At 44.3% G+C, this 20,904-nt stretch overlaps 1 protein-coding gene across 2 annotated transcripts; it reads left to right on the plus strand.

The window, feature by feature from the left end:
* The first annotated feature begins 11,989 nt into the window (after positions 1-11,989).
* Positions 11,990-19,910, plus strand: LOC128503593 (LON peptidase N-terminal domain and RING finger protein 2-like). 2 transcript variants are annotated; one of them, XM_053473721.1, is made up of 2 exons: positions 11,990-12,308; positions 19,723-19,910. In XM_053473721.1, the coding sequence occupies exons 1-2, from the start codon at positions 12,002-12,004 to the stop codon at positions 19,764-19,766; spliced, it is 351 nt and encodes a 116-aa protein (XP_053329696.1). In that variant the 5' UTR covers positions 11,990-12,001; the 3' UTR covers positions 19,767-19,910. The 2 variants fall into 2 exon arrangements, 1 of the variants encoding a protein (XP_053329696.1); XR_008355267.1 differs by lacking the exon at positions 11,990-12,308 and adding an exon at positions 15,689-15,843.
* Positions 19,911-20,904: the final 994 nt, after the last annotated feature.

Raw genomic sequence — 20,904 nt, forward strand, 5'->3', positions numbered from 1 at the left:
TAGATCTTTATTTATTTGTAAGACAAGATGATTTTCAAAGCTCCCTGTGATGTCATATTGATTTTTTAGGACAATGCTTCTGATGTTCAAATCACTTCTTAACATAGGACTCGACAAACCCTGGGTGCCAGATCGTCATGGCAACTACAAACCACTTCCTGGCACCTCACGGCACCCGGTTCAGAGTGCTAGAGAAGTGTACATGTACATGCCCGGGCATACCCAGATTCCAGCATGTACTAGCTGACTTGGCAATAATAATATCAATATTAATATATATATGATTGCTAACAGCAATCACACTCCTATCATATCCAGGTTCTAGCATGTACTGGTTGCCTGGGCATGATAGGAGTGTGATTGCTGTTAGCAATCATATATATATTAATATTGTTATTATTATTGTTCACATGTGAGCTCAGCACTGGAGGCATAGAATCAGACATACAAATCCCGTATTTGCAGGTATACAATAATAATGTATGGAAACATAGCAAGAGATAAAACTACAGGCATAGATGACAGGTTGCACAACCCAAAGCCAGCCCTGGCATCCACACTTCCCACATAGAACCTGACCAGCACCCAGATTACACACATAGGACTTTCCATCTTTGTCCCCAAACAACCCAGCCTGACTCAACTTTGTCCCCAAACAGCCCGGCCTGTGTCATCTTGGTCCCCAAGGCTCAAACATCCTGCTTGTGCCATCTTTGCCGTTCCACAAATCAATTATACATCTATCACTTTTACAGTCACTCACCAATTCACACTTTCATTCACATAATTAATTCACACAATCATCGTTGATCGCCTCCTAAACGCTTTTAAAACGGGCGTCCGCCGCCATACAATGTATGGCGGCTGTTGACGCCCCGGGGAGGGGCCAGACATGGCCCCCGATGCCGATCTCGGTTACTGAATGCCTCGACATCGAGGCATTACAGTAACGCCGTTTAAGCGAAGAAAGTGATCGTTGATCACTTTCTAAGCTTATTTAATTTTATGACGGTTCAGGACCGTCAAAGGTCATTTAGTGACCTTCTTGTCATGACGGTCCTGAACCAGCAAAGGTCGCGAAGGGGTTAATAAAGTATTTTAAAAGTTTTTTTTTTTTTTTCGTTTTTGGTCGCTCGCAGCCACTTTGGTGGCGCAATGGGCCACTTGACTAGACTTGCCCCCCAGGCCTTAGGCTGCCAGCCCTCCCCTGGGTGTAGGGGTATCAAAGAAACAGATGATACCATTTGTATCACTGATGTCAGTTTTAAACATTAAAAAAAGTTCTAAAGGTATTTTTTAATAAAGAAAGATAGCATGAGTCTCCTTAAACAGTAACTAATTGGTATTGACCAAATATTTGTATATGCTTTAAGACAAGTAAAAATTTGGGGGTAGAGAAGGGTAGATGGTGAGAAGGGGGAGTAGGGAGAGGGTAGATGGTGAGAATGGAGGGTACGGAGAGGTTTGGGTGTAGGGAGATGGTTGGGGGTGGAGGGTTTCCCCGTAACAGATTCTCGCACCGGGGCCCTGAGGCTTCTAGTTACGCCCCTAGTTATGCTCTCATACTGTCTGTATCCTGCAGGTAGACCCAGCAGTGCTTAAAGTTGGAATCGGAGGAGCATATGACTGACATCATCAGGTGGGTAATACACATACAGTATAAACATAGGACAAGCATGGTAATCACTAAAGCTTCCACTCAGCCCATCACTACAGTGAAGGAAAACATTTGATCCCCTGCTGATTTTGTACCTTTGTCCACTGACAGACATGATCAGTGTAACATTTTAATGGTACGTTTATTTGAACATTGAGAGACAGAATAACAACAAAAAATCCTGACTAACGCACTTCTAATAAGTTATAAATTGATTTGTATTCTGATCAGTTAAATAACTATTTGATCCCCTATCAATCAGCAATATGTCTGGTAAGTAATGAGCTGAGATTATGAGCGCTCATCTTGTCACATGTCCACATAAGCAATTATTCAGATTCCAACCTCTCCACAATGGCCAGGATCCAAAGAGCTGTCCAAGGATGTCAGGGACAAGACTGTAGACCTACACAAGGCTGGAATGGGCTACAAGACCATAACCAAGCAGCTTGATGAGAAGGTGACAACAGTTTTTGCGATTATTCACAAATGGAAGAAACACAAAATAACTTTGTCTCCCTCGGTCTGGGGCTCCATGCAAGATCTTACCTCGTGGAGTTTCAATAATCATGAGACTGGTGAGGAATCTACACGAGAGTATCTTGTCAATAATCTCAAGGCAGCTGGGACCATAGTCACCGAGAAAACAATTGGTAACACGCTACGCCGTGAAGGACTGAAATCCTGCAGTGCCCGCAAGGTCCCCTTGCTCAAGAAAACACATGTACAGGCCCGTCTGAAGTTTTCCAATGAACATCTGAATGATTCAGAAGAGAACTAGCTGAAAGTGTTGTGGTGAGCTATTTGGCATCAACTCAACTTGCCGTGTTTGGAGGAGGAATGCTGCCTTAGATGCCAAGAACACCATCCCCATCGTCAACCATGGAGGAGGAAACATTATGCTTTGGAGGTGTTTTTCTGTTAAGGGGACAGGAAAACTTCACCTCATCAAAGGGGCGATGGATAGGGCCATGTACCGTCAAATCTTTGGTGAGAACCTCCTTCCCTCAGCCAAGGCATTGAAAATGGCTTGTGGGTGGGTATTCCAGCATGACAATGACCCAAAACAGATGGCCGAGGCAACAAAGGAGTGGCTCAAGAAGAAGCACATTAAGGTCCCATAGAAAATCTGTGGAGGGAGCTGAAGGTTTGATTTGTCAAACAAAACTGTTGTTATTCAGTCTCTCACTGTTCAAATAAAATTATAGACTGATCATGTCATTGTCAGTGGGCAAATGTACACAATCAGCAGGGGATCAAATAATTTTTTCCTTCACTGTAATCCTTGGATCCTCCAAGGCCACCTGAGACCGGGGCTCAAACTTACCAAATAGTTAACCTGTTAAATCTCAGGGGTTCTCTTTAGCCATGTGGGGTCTTTGGGGTTCGTCGGCAGTTAATCCTCTCTGCGTTTGATGAGCCGGGAATTCTGTATCAACCAAGTAACGCATTTGCTCGATTATAAGACGAGGTTTTCTTCAGAGCAATGCTCGTCAAAATACCCCTCGTCTTATAATCAGGGTTGTCTTATAATCAGACCTCAAATAGGCCTGACTATGAGACTAAGCTCCAGATCCCCCACAGCGCTACAGGGGACCTGGATGCTCTTGTCTGGTAAAACACCCCCCCAAACTTACCGGTGCTTCTGAATCCCTGGTCAGTCTACACGATTCGCATAGGCAATTCTGCTGCGGCCGGAAGGAGGTGCGGTTAGCAGCAGGGGTTGTCTGCGTCCAGACCTTCCCTGGCTCTCGGAGATCAGAGTTCCCCTCACCGGGGAATTCTTTCTGACAGCCGGGGAAGGTCTGTGCGATGGACGCAGACAACTCCCGCTGCTAACCGCACCTCCTTCCGGCTGCAGCGGAAGTTGCCTACGCGAATCGTGTAGACATCTACACACTGCCCCAGCTACACACCGGGGAGTCAGGAGTACCAGTAAGTTTGGAGGGGGGGGGCTAAATGGGGGGGACATAAGGCATTACTGTAGGCAGAGTGCTCTGATATGCTTTTTAACCCCCTTTATGCCACTCTGCCACCAGAAATGCCTTTTAACCCTCTATACACCACTCTGCCTCCTGAAATGCCTTATACCTCCCTATATGCCACTCTCCCCCATAATATGCCTTTTAACCCCCTAAATGCCCCCTAAATGCCAGAGTGGCATATAGGGGTATAAGGCATTTCTGGAGGCAGAGTGGCACATAGGGGGTCAAAAGGCCTATCATGGGGCACAGTGGCACATAGGGGGCCAAAAGGCATATCATGGGGCATAGTGGCATTTAGAGGATTAAAATGCATATCATGTGGCACAGTGGCATATATATGGGGCAGAGTAGCAAGCCTGGGGGCAGATCTGCATAACTGGGGGGCAGGTTGGAAAATAAAAGGAAATAAAAACAATTAACATTTACCAGTAAAACTTTTTTCCTATAGGGTCATCTTATATTCAGGCTATTTCTTTTTTCCTAAATTAATATTCAGATTTTGGGGGGTCGTATTATAATTAGGGTCGTCAGAAATTATCCTGGACAAGCTGAAAGGCTTTGCCACAGCATCCGGAAATGATTAAATGTTGTTTTTTTAAAAACTAATTTGGTAAAGATCCTTGGGTTGATGTATTAAGGCTCAGAAATGTAAGTTACCCTTCATAATGGTATAGTGGCCCTAAAGCTAATTCATACTAAGTCTGCTGTCACTGGAGTTCAGATGTAGATGTACAAAGTACTAGCTATTCCATCTTCTTAACATGTTGAGAAGATAGTGAGTAAGTATTTCTATAGGTGATCAGGTGATAAACACGCAATAGGTTGTAAGCTCCCTGCCAGTAAAATGTTGGTTAACTGGTATTTATAATAAGACCCAGTAACCAATGTTTATTGGGTTTAATTATCAGAATAGGGATTATAAGGGGCTTCACCTCCCTCTCCCACCATGGGGGAATTTCCTGTCCTGGTTGCCCAGAGTCCACCAGCCCCTTCCCCTCCCAGTCCCTCCCTGCAATAACACTGTCGATTGGTCGCGCCCATTTCCTATAGCGTCCACATGGCTCAGACATTCATCTAACTGTGAGTATAACATTAATATGTGGTTATTATTATGGTTGATGGGGTGTTAAGGGGTTAATTTAGGGGCAGTTATGGTTGATGGGGTGTTGAGGGTTAATTTAGCGGCAGTTATGGTTAATGGTGTGTTTAGGGGCAGTTATGGTTAATGGGGTGTTGAGGGTTAATTTAGGGGCAGTTTTGGTTGATGGGGTGTTGAGGGTTAATTTAGGGACGTTATGGTTAATGGGGTGTTTAGGGTTAATTTAGGGGCAGTTATGGTTGATGGGGTGTTGAGGGTTAATTTAGGGGCAGTTATGGCTGATGGGGTGCTTAGGGTTAATTTGGGGTAGTAATGGTTAATGGGGTGTTTAGGATTCATTTAGGGGCAGTTATGGTTAATGGGGTGTTGATTGTTAATTTAGGGTCAGTTATGGTTGATGGGGTGTTGAGGGTTAATTTAGGGGCAGTTCTGGCTGATGGGGTGTTTAGGGTTAATTTAGGGGCAGTTATGGTTAATGGGATCTTCAAGGTAAACTTAGGGGCATCTATGGTTGATGGGGTAGTTAGGGTTAATTTAGGGGCAGTTATGGTTGATGGGTTCTTTTGGATTAATTTAATGCTTATGATGGAGGGTTAATTTAATTAATTTAATAAGGTTAACTCAATTTGCAGTTAGATGTAAAGGGCGGCAAACTAAGGGGAAACTAAATCCTGGGGGCAGTGAAGATTAACCCAGTACTTATTTATAAAAGTATTGTGTCAGTGTGATGTGAATGGGTCTGTGAATCTATGAGGGCACTATGGCATATCTGGGGGTATAATTCATACTGGGGTATAAGGCATATCAGGGGGCACAGTGGCATATCTGGGGATATAAGTCATATAGGGTATATAAGGCATATGTGGGAGGCAGTGTGGCATATCTGGGGATATGTGGCATATCTAGAGGTATGTGACATCTGGGAGGTAGTGTGGCAAGCCGGGGCTCAGATGTGCATAACTGGGGGGGGGGGGCAGGTTGGGAAATAAAAACAAGAAATGCATTTTTATCAATGTTTTTTTTTTATTCTGCCGTTTGTTTTTAACATCCAGTTTTTTTACATAAATGAAAAATGTACATTTATTTTTTTAATTGATTAATCCAAAAAAATAATTGGCCAACTAATCAGTTATGAAAATAATCATTAGTTGCAGCCCTACTGTTATTCAAACCCCAGACAGGGAACATATTGAGTTATTATGGATGGTCTGCAGATCACAGTAAAGTCATCGGTTTTCATTAAAAACGATAGGAGTTCTCAGCGTTTGTTTGTTTCCTTGGGCAGAATGAATATATGATGGCGTCTAATAGCAAGGTGGTTGATGAATGAAAAAAGAACCCAAAAATATCATATTCATGTTACTTATTGCTTTGTATTTTTAGTTGAAGAAGAGCCTGCAGTGACTGTGTGGTGAGTATTTAGAGGGAAGATCTCAGTCCACATGGTCTGTATATAAACACAGAGGCCAGTTATTAATTCTCTCTATGGATATAGCTTCTCGAAAAAGCCTCTCTTTATTTTTACACGTCTGATAGAGAGGAAGAACAACAATAAGTAAAGGTAAAGCAATTAATGGGAGAGGGAGATTATAGTATAAGAACAGGAGAGAAGTAACCAGGGATGGAATATGTGTAGAGAGGGCGAGATATCGGGAATGTGAAACACGTGGGAGAGAACGCAGGAAAGGAGGGAGTAGAGAAGTAAGTAATGAACTCATGCTTTATTTCTTATTTCAGCAAACAGGGAAATACCCAGAAGAGGTAAACATTTTTTTCACGTATAGTAACATATTCTTATATATACACAGAAGCTGGATACATTTTCATTATTCTGCGTTATTTCTATTGATAAACTGACCTTTATTTGCCCCCACAACCTCATGGCACCCTGCCCTATGGGTGCAGGCTTTATCAATATGTAATGTCCTAGTGCAAGGCCACTAACCCTTAATCTAACCGATAAAGGGGCTCCATGCATTTTTTTAATTTATTACATTAAACATACATTTTGGAAAGTATTCTTTTTTTTCTTCATTTTCTTCTTAAAGAAGCCCATTAGGACATATCAGTACGTCCTGACTTGCTGATCTTGGGAGATCACGCAGTCGTTAGAAGCCAGCTTTGTTGGCGCCCTGCAGCCCAATCGTGTTTAACAGCGCTCACTGTGAGACCTGGTACACCGTCGTACAAGGATTGCCTGAAATAAATAAATAAAAAACAACATTTTTAAAAAGAACCTTAGTCCTAACACTATACGTATTATAGTATATAGTATACAAAATCACTAGCCCCAAGCCCTAAACTATGTAATATAGGGTAATATGTAAAGCATGGATGCGGCTCTCTTAAACAAAGAAGAACTATGTATGTGGGGACCATAATCAGAAAATGCTGGTGAATATAAATTGTGTCATTGTTCAGCTGAGGCACCAACAGTACAGAAAGAACTTTAAGAAAAATATATGATTTCACCCTCACAGTTATTTTCTGCGATCCAGGCGCATCCCCTCTTCGACGAGCCTCGGATGTGGAACCCCCTCTGCTGCTAGCGTTGTCAGGATCCTTGATCCGCATACCTCTTTTTGAGTTCACAAAATAATAATAAAACACACAGGAGACCGAAATTTAGTGGGAAAGTGTATGGCCACAGCGCTTTATTAGTTTGTTTAAGAAAACAGTATTCAAATGTTAATACGCGTCAAACGCTGCTTGGTGCTATCTCTGTCAAGCAATACACCTTGTAAAAACAGTAAACGTTTAGTCATAAGACCGCCTTAAAATATTCATAAAACATATGGCAACAAGCCACTGTAACCAATGCCGACATTACTCCCGCCTGCCGTAAGCCTACATTGGCAGACAGACTGGCATAAATCACATTACGTTATCAAAGGGACCCTGCCCTAGGGAAAACAATACAACTTACTGAGGCGTACCTCCACCTCACTATTGACGAACCGTCTCCAAAACATTAATTAACAGGAACCACACAAACAAAAACCGCCTATCAAAATACATCAAGATGACCGAAACAACAGGGAGGGAGGGACGCGCCAGGAACAAGGGGACGGCGTCCAGTTTATATATTTATATATATATATATATATGTACCGCACCTTTCTGTTGCCCATTCCCTGCCTCCACTACACCACATGGTTTCTAAGGATAGGCTGTTCACTTTAGCTTGCCCCGGTCATGGAGTTCGTTTTGGCCTCTGGGGCTTTCTAGATCAGAAGGGTTCAGCATTGTTCCAGGCAGAGGCGTATATAGGGTATGGCAGCCATGGCACGTGCCATGGGCGCTACCTCAAGGGGGGCGCCGGTGAGCGGCTTTTAAATGCCGCTCACCGGCATTTTTTTTTTTTTTTTGATGCGGAGGAGAGAGAGGGGCGCCTAGCAACCGCTCGGCGCCCCTCATTCTCCTCCACGAGCCCTCTACCCCCATCCCGGTGCCGGCATTTCATGCAGAGCGCCGCAATATGCCGGCATTTTGCGGCGCTCTGCATGAAATGCCGGCACCAGCGAGCGGCTTTTAAACACTGATGCGGAGGAGAGAGAGGGGCGCCTAGCAACCGCTCGGCGCCCCTCGTTCTCCCCCGCATCAAAAAAAAGAAGACAGCGTTTAATAGCCGCTCGCTGGTGCCCGCTGCTTCACTGCTGGGTGCCGAAATATGACGTCATATTACGGCGCTCAGCAGTGAAGCAGCAGGCACCAGCGAGCGGTTCAGGAAGACAGAAGTATCGTCCTCCCGTCGCTGGACTTCAAGGTGAGAGGGGGGAGAGAGGGAGTTAAAAAGTGATGAGGAATGGAGGAATGGAGGGAGGGAGTTAAAAAGTAATGAGGAAGGGAGGGAGTTAAAAAGTGATGAGGGAGGGAGTTAAAAAGTGATGAGAAAGGGAGGGAGGGAGGGAGTTAAAAAGTGATGAGAAAGGGAGGGAGGGAGTTAAAAAGTGATGAGAAAGGGAGGGAGGGAGGGAGGGAGTTAAAAAGTGATGAGAAAGGGAGGGAGGGAGTTAAAAAGTGATGAGAAAGGGAGGGAGGGAGGGAGTTAAAAAGTGATGAGGAAGGGAGGGAGTTAAAAAGTGATAAGGGAGGGAGGGAGTTAAAAAGTGATGAGGAAGGGAAGGAGGGAGGGAGTTAAAAAGTGATGAGGAAGGGAGGGAGGGAGGGAGTTAAAAAGTGATGAGGAAGGGAGGGAGTTAAAAAGTGATGAGGAAGGGAGGGAGGGAGGGAGTTAAAAAGTGATGAGGAAGGGAGGGAGGGAGGGAGGGAGTTAAAAAGTGATGAGGAAGGGAGGGAGGGAGTTAAAAAGTGATGAGGGAGGGAGTTAAAAAGTGATGAGGAAGGGAGGGAGGGAGGGAGGGAGTTAAAAAGTGATGAGGAAGGGAGGGAGGGAGGGAGTTTAAAAGTGATGAGGGAGGGAGGGAGTTAAAAAGTGATGAGGGAGGGAGGGAGTTAAAAAGTGATGAGGAAGGGAGGGAGGGAGGGAGTTAAAAAGTGATGAGGAAGGGAGGGAGGGAGGGAGTTAAAAAGTGATGAGGAAGGGAGGGAGGGAGGGAGTTAAAAAGTGATGAGGGAGGGAGTTAAAAAGTGATGAGGGAGGGAGTTAAAAAGCTGCTTCACTGCTGGGTGCCGAAATATGACGTCATATTACGGCGCTCAGCAGTGAAGCAGCAGGCACCAGCGAGCGGTTCAGGAAGACAGAAGTATCGTCCTCCCGTCGCTGGACTTCAAGGTGAGAGGGGGGAGAGAGGGAGTTAAAAAGTGATGAGGAATGGAGGAATGGAGGGAGGGAGTTAAAAAGTAATGAGGAAGGGAGGGAGTTAAAAAGTGATGAGGGAGGGAGTTAAAAAGTGATGAGAAAGGGAGGGAGGGAGGGAGTTAAAAAGTGATGAGAAAGGGAGGGAGGGAGGGAGTTAAAAAGTGATGAGAAAGGGAGGGAGGGAGGGAGTTAAAAAGTGATGAGAAAGGGAGGGAGGGAGGGAGTTAAAAAGTGATGAGAAAGGGAGGGAGGGAGTTAAAAAGTGATGAGGAAGGGAGGGAGATAAAAAGTGATAAGGGAGGGAGGGAGTTAAAAAGTGATGAGGAAGGGAAGGAGGGAGGGAGTTAAAAAGTGATGAGGAAGGGAGGGAGGGAGGGAGTTAAAAAGTGATGAGGAAGGGAGGGAGGGAGGGAGTTAAAAAGTGATGAGGAAGGGAGGGAGTTAAAAAGTGATGAGGAAGGGAGGGAGGGAGTTAAAAAGTGATGAGGAAGGGAGGGAGGGAGGGAGTTAAAAAGTGATGAGGAAGGGAGGGAGGGAGTTAAAAAGTGATGAGAGAGGGAGTTAAAAAGTGATGAGGAAGGGAGGGAGGGAGGGAGTTAAAAAGTGATGAGGAAGGGAGGGAGGGAGGGAGTTAAAAAGTGATGAGGGAGGGAGGGAGTTAAAAAGTGATGAGGAAGGGAGGGAGGGAGGGAGTTAAAAAGTGATGAGGAAGGGAGGGAGGGAGGGAGTTAAAAAGTGATGAGGAAGGGAGGGAGGGAGGGAGTTAAAAAGTGATGAGGGAGGGAGTTAAAAAGTGATGAGGAAGGGAGGGAGGGAGTTAAAAAGTGATGAGGGAGGGAGTTAAAAAGTGATGAGGAAGGGAGGGAGGGAGTTAAAAAGTGATGAGGAAGGGAGGGAGGGAGGGAGTTAAAAAGTGATGAGGGAGGGAGGGAGTTAAAAAGTGATGAGGAAGGGAGGGAGGGAGGGAGTTAAAAAGTGATGAGGGAGGGAGTTAAAAAGTGATGAGGGAGGGAGGGAGGGAGTTAAAAAGTGATGAGTGAGGGAGGGAGGGAGGGAGTTAAAAAGTGATGAGTGAGGGAGGGAGGGAGGGAGTTAAAAAGTGATGAGGGAGGGAGGGAGGGAGTTAAAAAGTGATGAGGAAGGGAGGGAGGGAGTTAAAAAGTGATGAGGAAGGGAGGGAGGGAGGGAGTTAAAAAGTGATGAGGAAGGGAGGGTAGATATAAGTAAAGAGTGTGCATTAATGTGTGGATGCATTGAGTGAATTAGAGAGAGCATGAGTTAATATGTGAATGAATTGTCTGAATGAGGGAGAGCATGAGTTAATGTGTGGATGAGTTGCCTGAATGAGGGAGAGCATGAGTTAATGTGTGGATGAGTTGCCTGAATGAGGGAGAGCATGAGTTAATGTGTGGATGAGTTGCCTGAACGAGGGAGAGCATGAGTTAATGTGTGGATGCATTTAGTGAATGAGGGAGAGCATGAGTTAATGTGTGGATGAGTTGTCTGAATTAAAGTGTGAATTAGTGAGTGACTGTAAAAGTGTTTGTGTATCATAGATGTATAATTGTGGAAGGGCAAAGATGGCACTAGCAGGAGGTTTGAGCCTTGGGGACCAAGATGGCACAGGCAGGGTGTATATGGGACAAAGATGGCACTGGCCGGACTGTTTGGGGACAAAGTTGACTTGTGCTGGGCTGTTTGGGGACAAAGATTGCAAATCTTATGTGTGTTATCTGGGTGCTAGTCGGGTTCTATGTGGGCAGTGTGGACGCCAGGGCTGGCTTTGGGGTGTGCAACCTGTGATCTATGCCTGTAATTTAGGGGGTTTTAAATATACCTTTAATGCCCTGTTTTTATGTGAATTCCAATTGATCTTTACCTGCAAAGATGGGTTTTTGTGTTATTCTGTAGATCCATATCTGCTATGCTATGTTTCCATACATTATTTTTGTGTACTTGGAAATACAGGGTTAATATGTCTTATTCAGTTGATCTATACCTGCGATGCTACGTTTCATATATTATTATTGTATACCTGCAAATACAGGATTTGTATGTCTGATTCTGTTTATTTGATATATACCTTCAGTGCTGAGATCAGCAGTGTGTGTTTTTTCAGTGGTATGATTTAATGGTGGAAATTATTAATGCCCCCCCAGTTTGACTGTGGTATTTTGTGTGCCCCCCTTAAATATTGTTTCTAGAGTCGCCACTGTTCCCTACACACATGTTAACAGCGTGCGCCTGCGCCTGCCCCCCTCCTCATCGCAGCCCTTATGAAACCAACAACATGGGCTGTTTCACAACAAGGGAGGGCAGCCCAGAGACAGCCAATGGGAGGCCACCCCTGCCGGTCACGTGAGCACACACTTTATGTAATGTTGCCGCACATGTTATGTCAGGGGCTCTTTGTGCTTCTTCTTCTTCCCACTTTGTCTCCGCCGGAGTCCGGATCCACTGCGTGCCAAGCGGGGTGGAGTGTTACCCTCCTGTGACCCATGGATGTCTTTAACTGCCCCTCCTGCCAGCAGGCCCTCTGGGACCCTGTAACTGTAAGATGCGGCCACTCTTTCTGCAAAAGGTGCTTGCGGGGGCCAGCAGTGGACAGGTGCCACATTTGCAAGCAGAAGCTGAAGCCCAGGGGTGCCCAGGCGCTGAAATGTAACACCCTTTTATGCAACTTGCTGGAGAAGTGCCTGCAGAGCGAAACCAGACTGAACAGGGTGAGAAGCGACCTGCGCGATTTGCTCTCACTCCAGGACCACGAAGAGGCAGCAAAAGTGGCCTCCAGAGGAGTTGCGATGGGTGAGTTTCTGTAGGAGGTCCCATGGGGGGCATTTAAATGTCTATATGTGATCCTCATGATGATATAAGAGTAGATCATATATCACATTATATATGATCATTGCTATTATATACCGGGATTAACTCATCCATAGCCAGCGCATATTGAGTTTCTGTAAAATTGTGGACAGTGATCATTATCAATGCGCTTCTGTATTTTAATGGCCTGTTGTATGATTATTATTATTATTTATTGTTGTATATAGCGCCATCATACATACGCTGGTGGCAGCGTGTTAGGTGCCTGCCGCCGTCGCACTGTTACGTGTCTATGTAGGATGCCATCCTGAGAATGGAACGTAAAAACCTTTTTTGTTACTTAAAATATTTGTACTGGTGGTTGATCTGTGCCTTCCTACCATTAGACTGGGCTTAGAGGGTCTTTCAGGTGTTGAAATGTCTGCCCAGAGCCCAGCAATGCATTAAAGTGCAGAACCTTCTTAGATGGAGAGGGGGAATGACGGAAGTAGAGGCGCATGTCCAAGACTGGACTCATCTCTGGCCTCAGGTCAGTTAAACCATCAGACGTGACATCAGTGCCAGTTAGGCATACCTTGGAGATCTTCTTTAGTCACCTGACTGCAACTATTTAGGTATTAACCCTTTAATAGCACATCAAGAAGATTCTTTGGAGTGATTTGCCAAATTGTAAGACTTGTCATTTTTTTAAAGATGTGCTTAACTGAGTCACCTGCATTCAAGCAGGGATATCATCCATAACATACTGGTATCAAAAGCACCAAGTAGGGGTCTTATGTATGATCACAGCAGTGTAGAATAGGACAGAGTCAGTTCCAGACAGTGTGATCTGGAGATTTTACTCCTTCATCCGGAGACGCTGATATTTGGGCAACAAACCACGGAATCCGGGTCAAACCTTAAGAGTTCCCAGCTAGGCTCTTACAAGAATTATGGGGCTCATTCATTCTTTGGTGCAAAATTGGACGTTTGGGTGAGAGAGGGAACGTTCCTTGTCTCTCACCCTGCTCTGCGGACGCTGACATATTTAGATTTACGAACGTTTGCCATGTTAGGTTTTTTTTATGTTCTGTCCAATAGCAGATTATCTAAAATCATAGCTACCTGTGGAGTAGGAGGAACGTAAACCAGTTCTGGGTGGATCGAGGAGCACCTGTGAACGCTGTGTGTCTGCTTATGACAGCTTGACAAAGGCCCTGTTTGGCCGAAACGTTGCTTTTGTTTGTTTTCGCTTAATAAAGTGTCCTAGAGACTGGAAGCTGTTTGGAGTGCTGGGATTCCTTTTCTTTGTTTGAATGCTTATGACACGGTTTGAGTAATAAGCAGCATTTAACGATAAGTAATTAGCGAGATCTTTAACCTGAGCGCTGTTGGTAGCTACTGAATACTTCAAAGCAGTCTGGTGACACTTTCCCGAACATCCAAGAGGGAGTCACTGGGTTCTGTCTATGAGACACATATAGTGCTACATGTAGTATGGGCGATCAGACCTACTTCCACATTTCTGGGTGACAGATGGTGCCCTTCTGTGGCACCTGGACCAAGAGCCGGAGCTAGGCCCTTTTGCACCCGAGGCAACAATGAAAAATTGCACCCCCCAGCTATTTTTTTTTTTTTACAGAGGTTGTTTAATTTACACTGCCCTTACACGCACCTGTCCATAAACACACAAACACACATACACGTTGCCTTTACACACACCTGTTCATTATCACGCATATACGCATACACTGCCCTTATACACAACTGCCCATAAACACACATATATGCATACACTGCCCTTACACACGACTGCCCATAAACACACACATACACTGCCCTTACACGCGACTGCCCTCACACACACACACCTGCCCATTAATATGTATATACACATACACCAGCTTACAAACATACAAATACCTACACTGCCCTTACACACGCACACACACCAGCTTACAAACACACACCTGCCCTTTAACACGTGTATACACATACACTGCCCTCACACTCCCCTACATTTACACACACACATATACACACACACATATACACACACACCAGCTTACAAACACAGAAATACCTACACTGCCCATACACACACACACTGCCTATTCACACAGACACACACATGCTGCCCATACACACACATGCTGCCCATACACACACATGCTGCCCATACACACACACGCTACCCATACACACACACACACTGCCCACACACACACTGCCCACACACACTGCTCATACACACACACACTGCTCATACACACACACACATATTGCCCATACACATACACACACACACTGCCCATACACACACACCAGGTTACAAACACACACACATACACAGCACTTACACACACACCAGCTTACAAACACACACACATATACACAGCCCTCACACACACACACCAGCTTACAAACACACATCTATACACAGCCCTTTCTCCCATCTATTACTTTTCTCATCTTCCATCATCTTCTATCTTCCATCCTGTGGTGGGAGCTCGAGGTCTGTCACTCCAGGCCTCTGCTTGACATCATATCCCGGAGCTCTGCATCATTTGCCGTCGCATAGTGGTTAGGGAGAACGGAAGACGAGGTCTGAATAGGGAGCGTGAGGTCTGTCAAATGTTGGGCCGGTTTGAGGGGGATTGTGATATCCCCAACCAGCCCTGCTCATCGGACACCTCCACCCCAGACCAGTGCTGATGGTGCCTGGGTGCGCACTGCCCACGGGGGCGCCTGATGAGCAGGGCTGGATGGAGAGAGCACAATCGTGCAGTCCCCTGAAGACCGGCACAGGGGAGGGGGCCTTTCCGGTCGCCCCCTCCCAAATAGAAAAGCTACTGTCCGTGATCTCCCCAAGCAGACCTGCAGCTTCTGATCGGGCAGCTGTGCGCCCCCTCGCAGGTGCGCCCAAGGCGAGTGGCTCACTCGCCTCACCCTTGCTACAGCCCTGCCTGGACCAGGAGAACGCCAGCTGTCACTCCAGAAAATATGGTGTCCTCCAATGAAAGTAGGTCCCAATGTAATGTAAGAAAATACCCGCAATGTATAAGTAGGTTGGACCCCCACCCACTAGGGGCCACAAAAAAACCCCTTCATGCCTGGTCATACACAGAAGAACTCTACATTGGCATTGAGAACCGTAGCCATAATGGACTACATACATTGGGAATTAAACAATTCTATTGCCATAGCAACAATTAATAATAATTTATTATCATTCAAGAATTATTTCAAAACTGTATGTATATTTAGTTACAAAAGTATATTGAGTAGAGTACGTTGAATATCGACACATGTGACATTCAATGTAATTATGTTGTAGGCGCAACATATTAAACACTGGCTAAATTTTCCTCCATTTAGCTGCTTGAAGATCTCGGTTTTCCGGGGGCCTTCATCTCCTGAAGAGCTGTTAGACGAGGTCTCTCATTACTTGAAGTCGTCCAGTCCAGACGCCGCTACCCTCATAGCTCCTCTAAAAGCTGCATCCATTGATTCATGTGGCACAATAGCGAATGTGAAGGTAACGTTAAGTTTTGGTATGATTGGGATATAGCCATTGAAATACTGCAGGTTTACCTTACCAGGAGACATACGAAAATCACAAACAGTAGGAACCAAATTCATAACTTACCTCTGGCTCAGGGGGCATAAGATTGAAATGTTGAAATGTTGAGATACATCTGATGTCATCAATACAATGTGAGCCAGGAGAAAGAGTCAGAGCAAGCTATAGGTAAAGGGCCATATTTTAAATTTAGTTTCAGAGGGTATGCAGAGCTAGTGGAGGGACTGGCACAGTGGGACAGCTAATGATGGGACAGGGACTAATACTCACCGTACCCTTGTCTTTAGACAACGTCACATATTATATGACTCCACTTATTGTACCTCCCCTTTTATTATACTGTAAAGCGTAACATAGATGCACAAACACGTAGTAAAAAATAAATATGCGTACATATACATTGTACTGTGAAAAAGTATTTCCACTCTTTCCCATTTTTTCTGGCTTTTGCACATTTGTCACATTGAAATGTTTCAGATCATCAAACTAATTTTAATATTAAATAAAGTCAACTTCAGTAAAACACAAAATGCAGTTTTCAAATGAAGATTTTATGTATGGGAGGAAAATAAGCTATCCTACTCAACCTGGCACTATGTGAAAAAGTAATTGCCCCCTTACTTATTGAATCAATTAATGAACCAAATTTAAATGATAATTGGGTTTAATTTCACTAGACACCCCCAGACATGATTACTCCCAGCCCTGCTGAATCTAAATATCAATTAAATAGAAAGTTTTTTGCAAAGTGATGTAGGCTTAAATATCTCAGAAAGCAGCACATGATGCCACGATCTGAAGAAACTCAAGAGCAAAGAAGAAACAAAGTCATTGACATCTATCAGTCTGGAAATCATCCAAAGCAATTTCTAAGGCTCTGGGACTCCAGCAAAGCACTGTGAGAGCCATTATCTACAAATGGAGAAAACGAACAAAAAGAACACAAACTCTTGTCTGACATTTGCCAAAATACATCTTGATGATCCTCAAGACTTTTGGGATAATATTCTGTGGACTGATGAGTCTAAAGTGGAATTTTTTGGAAAGACATGCTTCCTGGTAAATCTGAAGTAAATCTTAACACAGCATTCCATAACATCATACCAACAGTCTAACACGGTGGTGGTGGTAGTGTGGTGGCCTGGGACTGCTTTGCTGTTTCAGGACCTGGGCGACTTCCCATAATTGATGACGCCTGAAGGAGAATGTCCAGTCATCAGTTTGTGACCTAAAGCACAAGCGCAGTTGGTTATGCAGCAGGACCATGATCCGAAGCACATAAGCAAGTCCACCTCTTAATGGCTCAAAATAAACAAAATGAAGGTTCGGTGCTACCAAGTCAAAGTCCTGACTTAAATCCGTAGGTAATGCTCGAAAACCTTCCAATGTGGCTGAATTAAGCCAAGAAGAGTCACCAATATTAATAATAATATTGCTATTTATTGCAAATGTTTGATTGCACTTTTTGCGCAAAGGATGGCAACCAGTAATGGCATTATTTTTTCACATGAGTAAAAAAGGTTTTGATGAACTCTTTACCTTCAATAAATAAAATAATGATTTAAAAGCTGCATTTTGTGTTTATAAATTGTTTTATATTAACATGTAAATATGACAAGAAAGGAGAAATTGAAGAAATTAGGTAAATACCGTATTTTCTCTAGTTTTTTCAGAGTAAATGGTCTGAAAAATATCCCTCGTCTTTTATTCGTTATAATCAAACCTCAAATAGAGATCTGACTACAAGACTAAGATCCATATTCCCCGCAGCGCTGCAGGGGACTTGAATCCTTCTCTCTGGCAGCCAGTGGCTTCTATGACAGAGCGCAGGCATCACATGACCTTCCAGTGCTCCACCAAAGAAGCCGTGGCACTTTTTATTAACAGAGCAATTCTCTCTTCTGCATGTGCTCTGGCAGCTCTTATAACATGCTTTTCTTCTTTCTGCCTAATCTTATAGATCTGTCTGTCTTCCTAACTTTGCTTTTCTTTGTATTTACTAAATGCTTCTTGTTTTTTACTATTCTGGCCACTTCTGCGGAGTATCACAGTGTTTTCTTTAAATTTTGCTCTTACTGACCAGCCTAATAAAACTTTGTTACCTTCAATAATTGAACTTTTAAATAATCTCATTCCTCCTGTACTCCATTAAATGGCACCAAGTAACTTTTTTACACATTTTCTCATTTTAGAAAATTCAGCAAGGGTGTGGGGTCATTAGGGTGACCAAATTTGCCTTGTTTTCCAGGACACATATAATTTTTACATATTGCTGACCAAACCTGCTGTATGGGGCATCATTTTATCTGTGCTGGCGGCATCAATACACAAGGGGGCAGCTGGGGCCATTACTTAAATCAATACTAAAAGGAGGGGCTGGCTGGGGGCAAAAACACAAAAGGGGGGTCAACGACAAAGAATTGTGGGAAAAAAACATTGTTTTTATTGTTGTAGCTTAGCCCATCCAGATGTGTGACAGAGCCTGTCCAGGTGTGTGTGTGTTTGGGTGTTAGTTTGGCAGAGCCTTTCCTGTGTTTGGGTGTCGATGTGGAAGAGGCTGTCCTGGTGTGTGTGTCAGTGCGGCAGAGCCTGTCCTGGTGTGTGTGTGTTTGGGTGTCAATGTCCTGGTGTGTGTGTTTGGGTGTTGGTGTGGCAGAGCCTGTCCTGGTGTGTGTGTGTGTCAGTGTGGCACAGCCTGTCCTGGTGTGTGTGTTTGGGTGTCGATGTGCCAGAGCCTGTCCTGGTGTATATGTCTGGGTGTTGGTGTGGCAGAGCCTGTCCTGGTGTGTTTGTCGGTGTGGCAGAACATGTCCTGGTGTGTGTGTTTTTGGGTGTCAATGTGGCAGAGCCCATCCTGATGTTTGGTTGTTGATGTGGCAGAGCCTGTCCTGGTGTGTGTGTTTGGTCATCTGTTTCCTGGCACTGTAGAAATAAATGTAACTATTTAATTTTTACCATTTCAGAGATAAAGCACCCTCCTTTGTAGATCACTTCAAAGGACAAACCTTTTCAGGCCCAAAAATCAGTGAGAGGAGAAGTAAAGTTATTGTGTTATTTACTCTATTTCAATCTGCATATTTTATTAAAATTGATTAGTGACTTCAGGCACCCTGTGTATGATGACTTTTTTAGTGTACTGATGTACTCCCAATCCCATCACATTAGATTATATCCTATATTATCTGCCTAGCACTGATGTCATCTTATCCAGTACACATGGATGCTGAGGAGTTAAGCTTCTGTCTATTGATTTTATTTCTATAAAAAAGGCCCACCAAAATCCTCAGCACCAGGCCCATGATGATCTTAATCCAGCCCTGCCAATAACTAATACATAAAGATTTTTGTATATTGTATATTTTTCATTTTTTAGAGTCAATTACCAGCCCCTGGCAAGTATGTCTTAATGGGAAATAAGATTAAAGCGATTAAAGGGAAACGCTCTGAAAAATACCCCTTGTTTTATAATCCAACCTCAAATAAGAGTAAGATCCAGATCCCTGCAGCGCTACAGGGGACCTGGATCCTTGTCTCTGTCAGCTGGTGGACGTCTGCGCAATGTGCCGGGACTCCTATGACGGAGCGGCAACGTGACATAATATTTGGGTCAACATAGAAGTAAAGTCATGCAGTAAGAAAAAAAATGATATAGCTGTATTATTCCAAAAGAAAATGAAGCCTTTAGTCAGTTGATACACTTTATTACGCTAAAATAGAAATACATATAAAGTAACAAAAGCTTTTAAGACCTCACTTGTCACTTATTTTGTGTGATTTATATTTATATGAATTTCTGATGTTAAGTATTTCTTTTTCTTTCTAAATATCTTACAGGGAGGAAAGAAGAAAAAAGACAAGCATTAGAAGAACAAAAGTGATACAATGTTGCTGGAACATGCATTTAACAAACCTCCATTATACTTATTAATGCGCTTCTGCATGTGTGTTTGTAAATGGTCTGCAATGTATATACTGATCTTTACTTAAAGGTCATGGGTTTTCAGAATAAAACCTTAAACAAACTTGTTGAAGTATTCCAATATCTTATGAAATATACCGAGTACCTGTATATAGACTCTATACAATCGTCTACAGCCTAGGGCTGAATATTGAGCAGACTGAGGGATCTATCAGGAAATAACACGGGGGCTCAATATAGAAAACAGAGGGGGGGGGTATTAAAGAAACATTTACATAAATAAAGGCGTTTCACAATGTATCAGAGGGAAGTTCGTGAAATCAAGGAGCTGAAACCACAACTCTCCTGACAAGCCTTCTGTTGGTGAATAACTACAAACAGCAGACTAAAGTGGAGGACTGCATTGGGATGCGGGTTCTGCGGGACCCACCAAAAAACTCGGGTGGTCTTTCGGGCGCTGCGGACGGTCAGACACTGTACCTGCGGGTCTCAGTAATCCTGCGCACTCCCGCAAGGCTGCCTTCGCGTTGCTCCCTCACAACATCTATTCTCTTGTTCCGCAAAAGGAAGCCAGCGGAGTCACGTGATTTTACGCCATGTCACATGACTCTGCTCAGCTCCTGGGTGGAACAAGAGAAGAGATGCTGTAAGGGAGCAACATGAAGGCAGCCTTGCGGGACTGCACAGAAAATCTGCAGTACAGGTAAGGGGGTGGGTGTGATTGACCACATATGTTGCGGGAGCGGGCGGAATCGGACACATATGTTGCGGGAGCGGGTGGGATTGGACACATATGTTGCGGGAGCGGGCGGGAGTGGAACGCGCACATTGTGGAAGCGGGCGGTAATGGTCACAAAATCAGCGGGAGCAGGATTAAAAAAACTAAAGGACCTGACTCTAAACAGGTCTTGACTGAGGATGACCAACTGGCTCTGGCACTTGAAGGCCACCAAATAACATTTGTGCAGAGATCAGCAGGATATGTGTGGCTGCGAGTAACGTTATTACAGTTTTGGAGCGTACGGTCGCCCGTATCCATCGGGCAGTCACACAATAGTGGGATATGGCGGTATGGGTAATTTGCTATCCCCGCCCAT

This window comes from Spea bombifrons, chromosome 8 (assembly GCF_027358695.1).
Source record: "Spea bombifrons isolate aSpeBom1 chromosome 8, aSpeBom1.2.pri, whole genome shotgun sequence".
Classification (NCBI taxonomy): Eukaryota; Metazoa; Chordata; class Amphibia; order Anura; family Pelobatidae; genus Spea; species Spea bombifrons.

Excerpts from the sequence above, each read along its gene's own strand:
- LOC128503593 (XM_053473721.1), top strand. The coding sequence starts at position 12,002 with ATGGATGTCTTTAACTGCCCCTCCTGCCAGCAGGCCCTCTGGGACCCT. Across the intron at positions 12,309-19,722 it reads CTCCAGAGGAGTTGCGATGG|GGAGGAAAGAAGAAAAAAGA; the intron begins GTGAGTTTCTGT and ends AATATCTTACAG.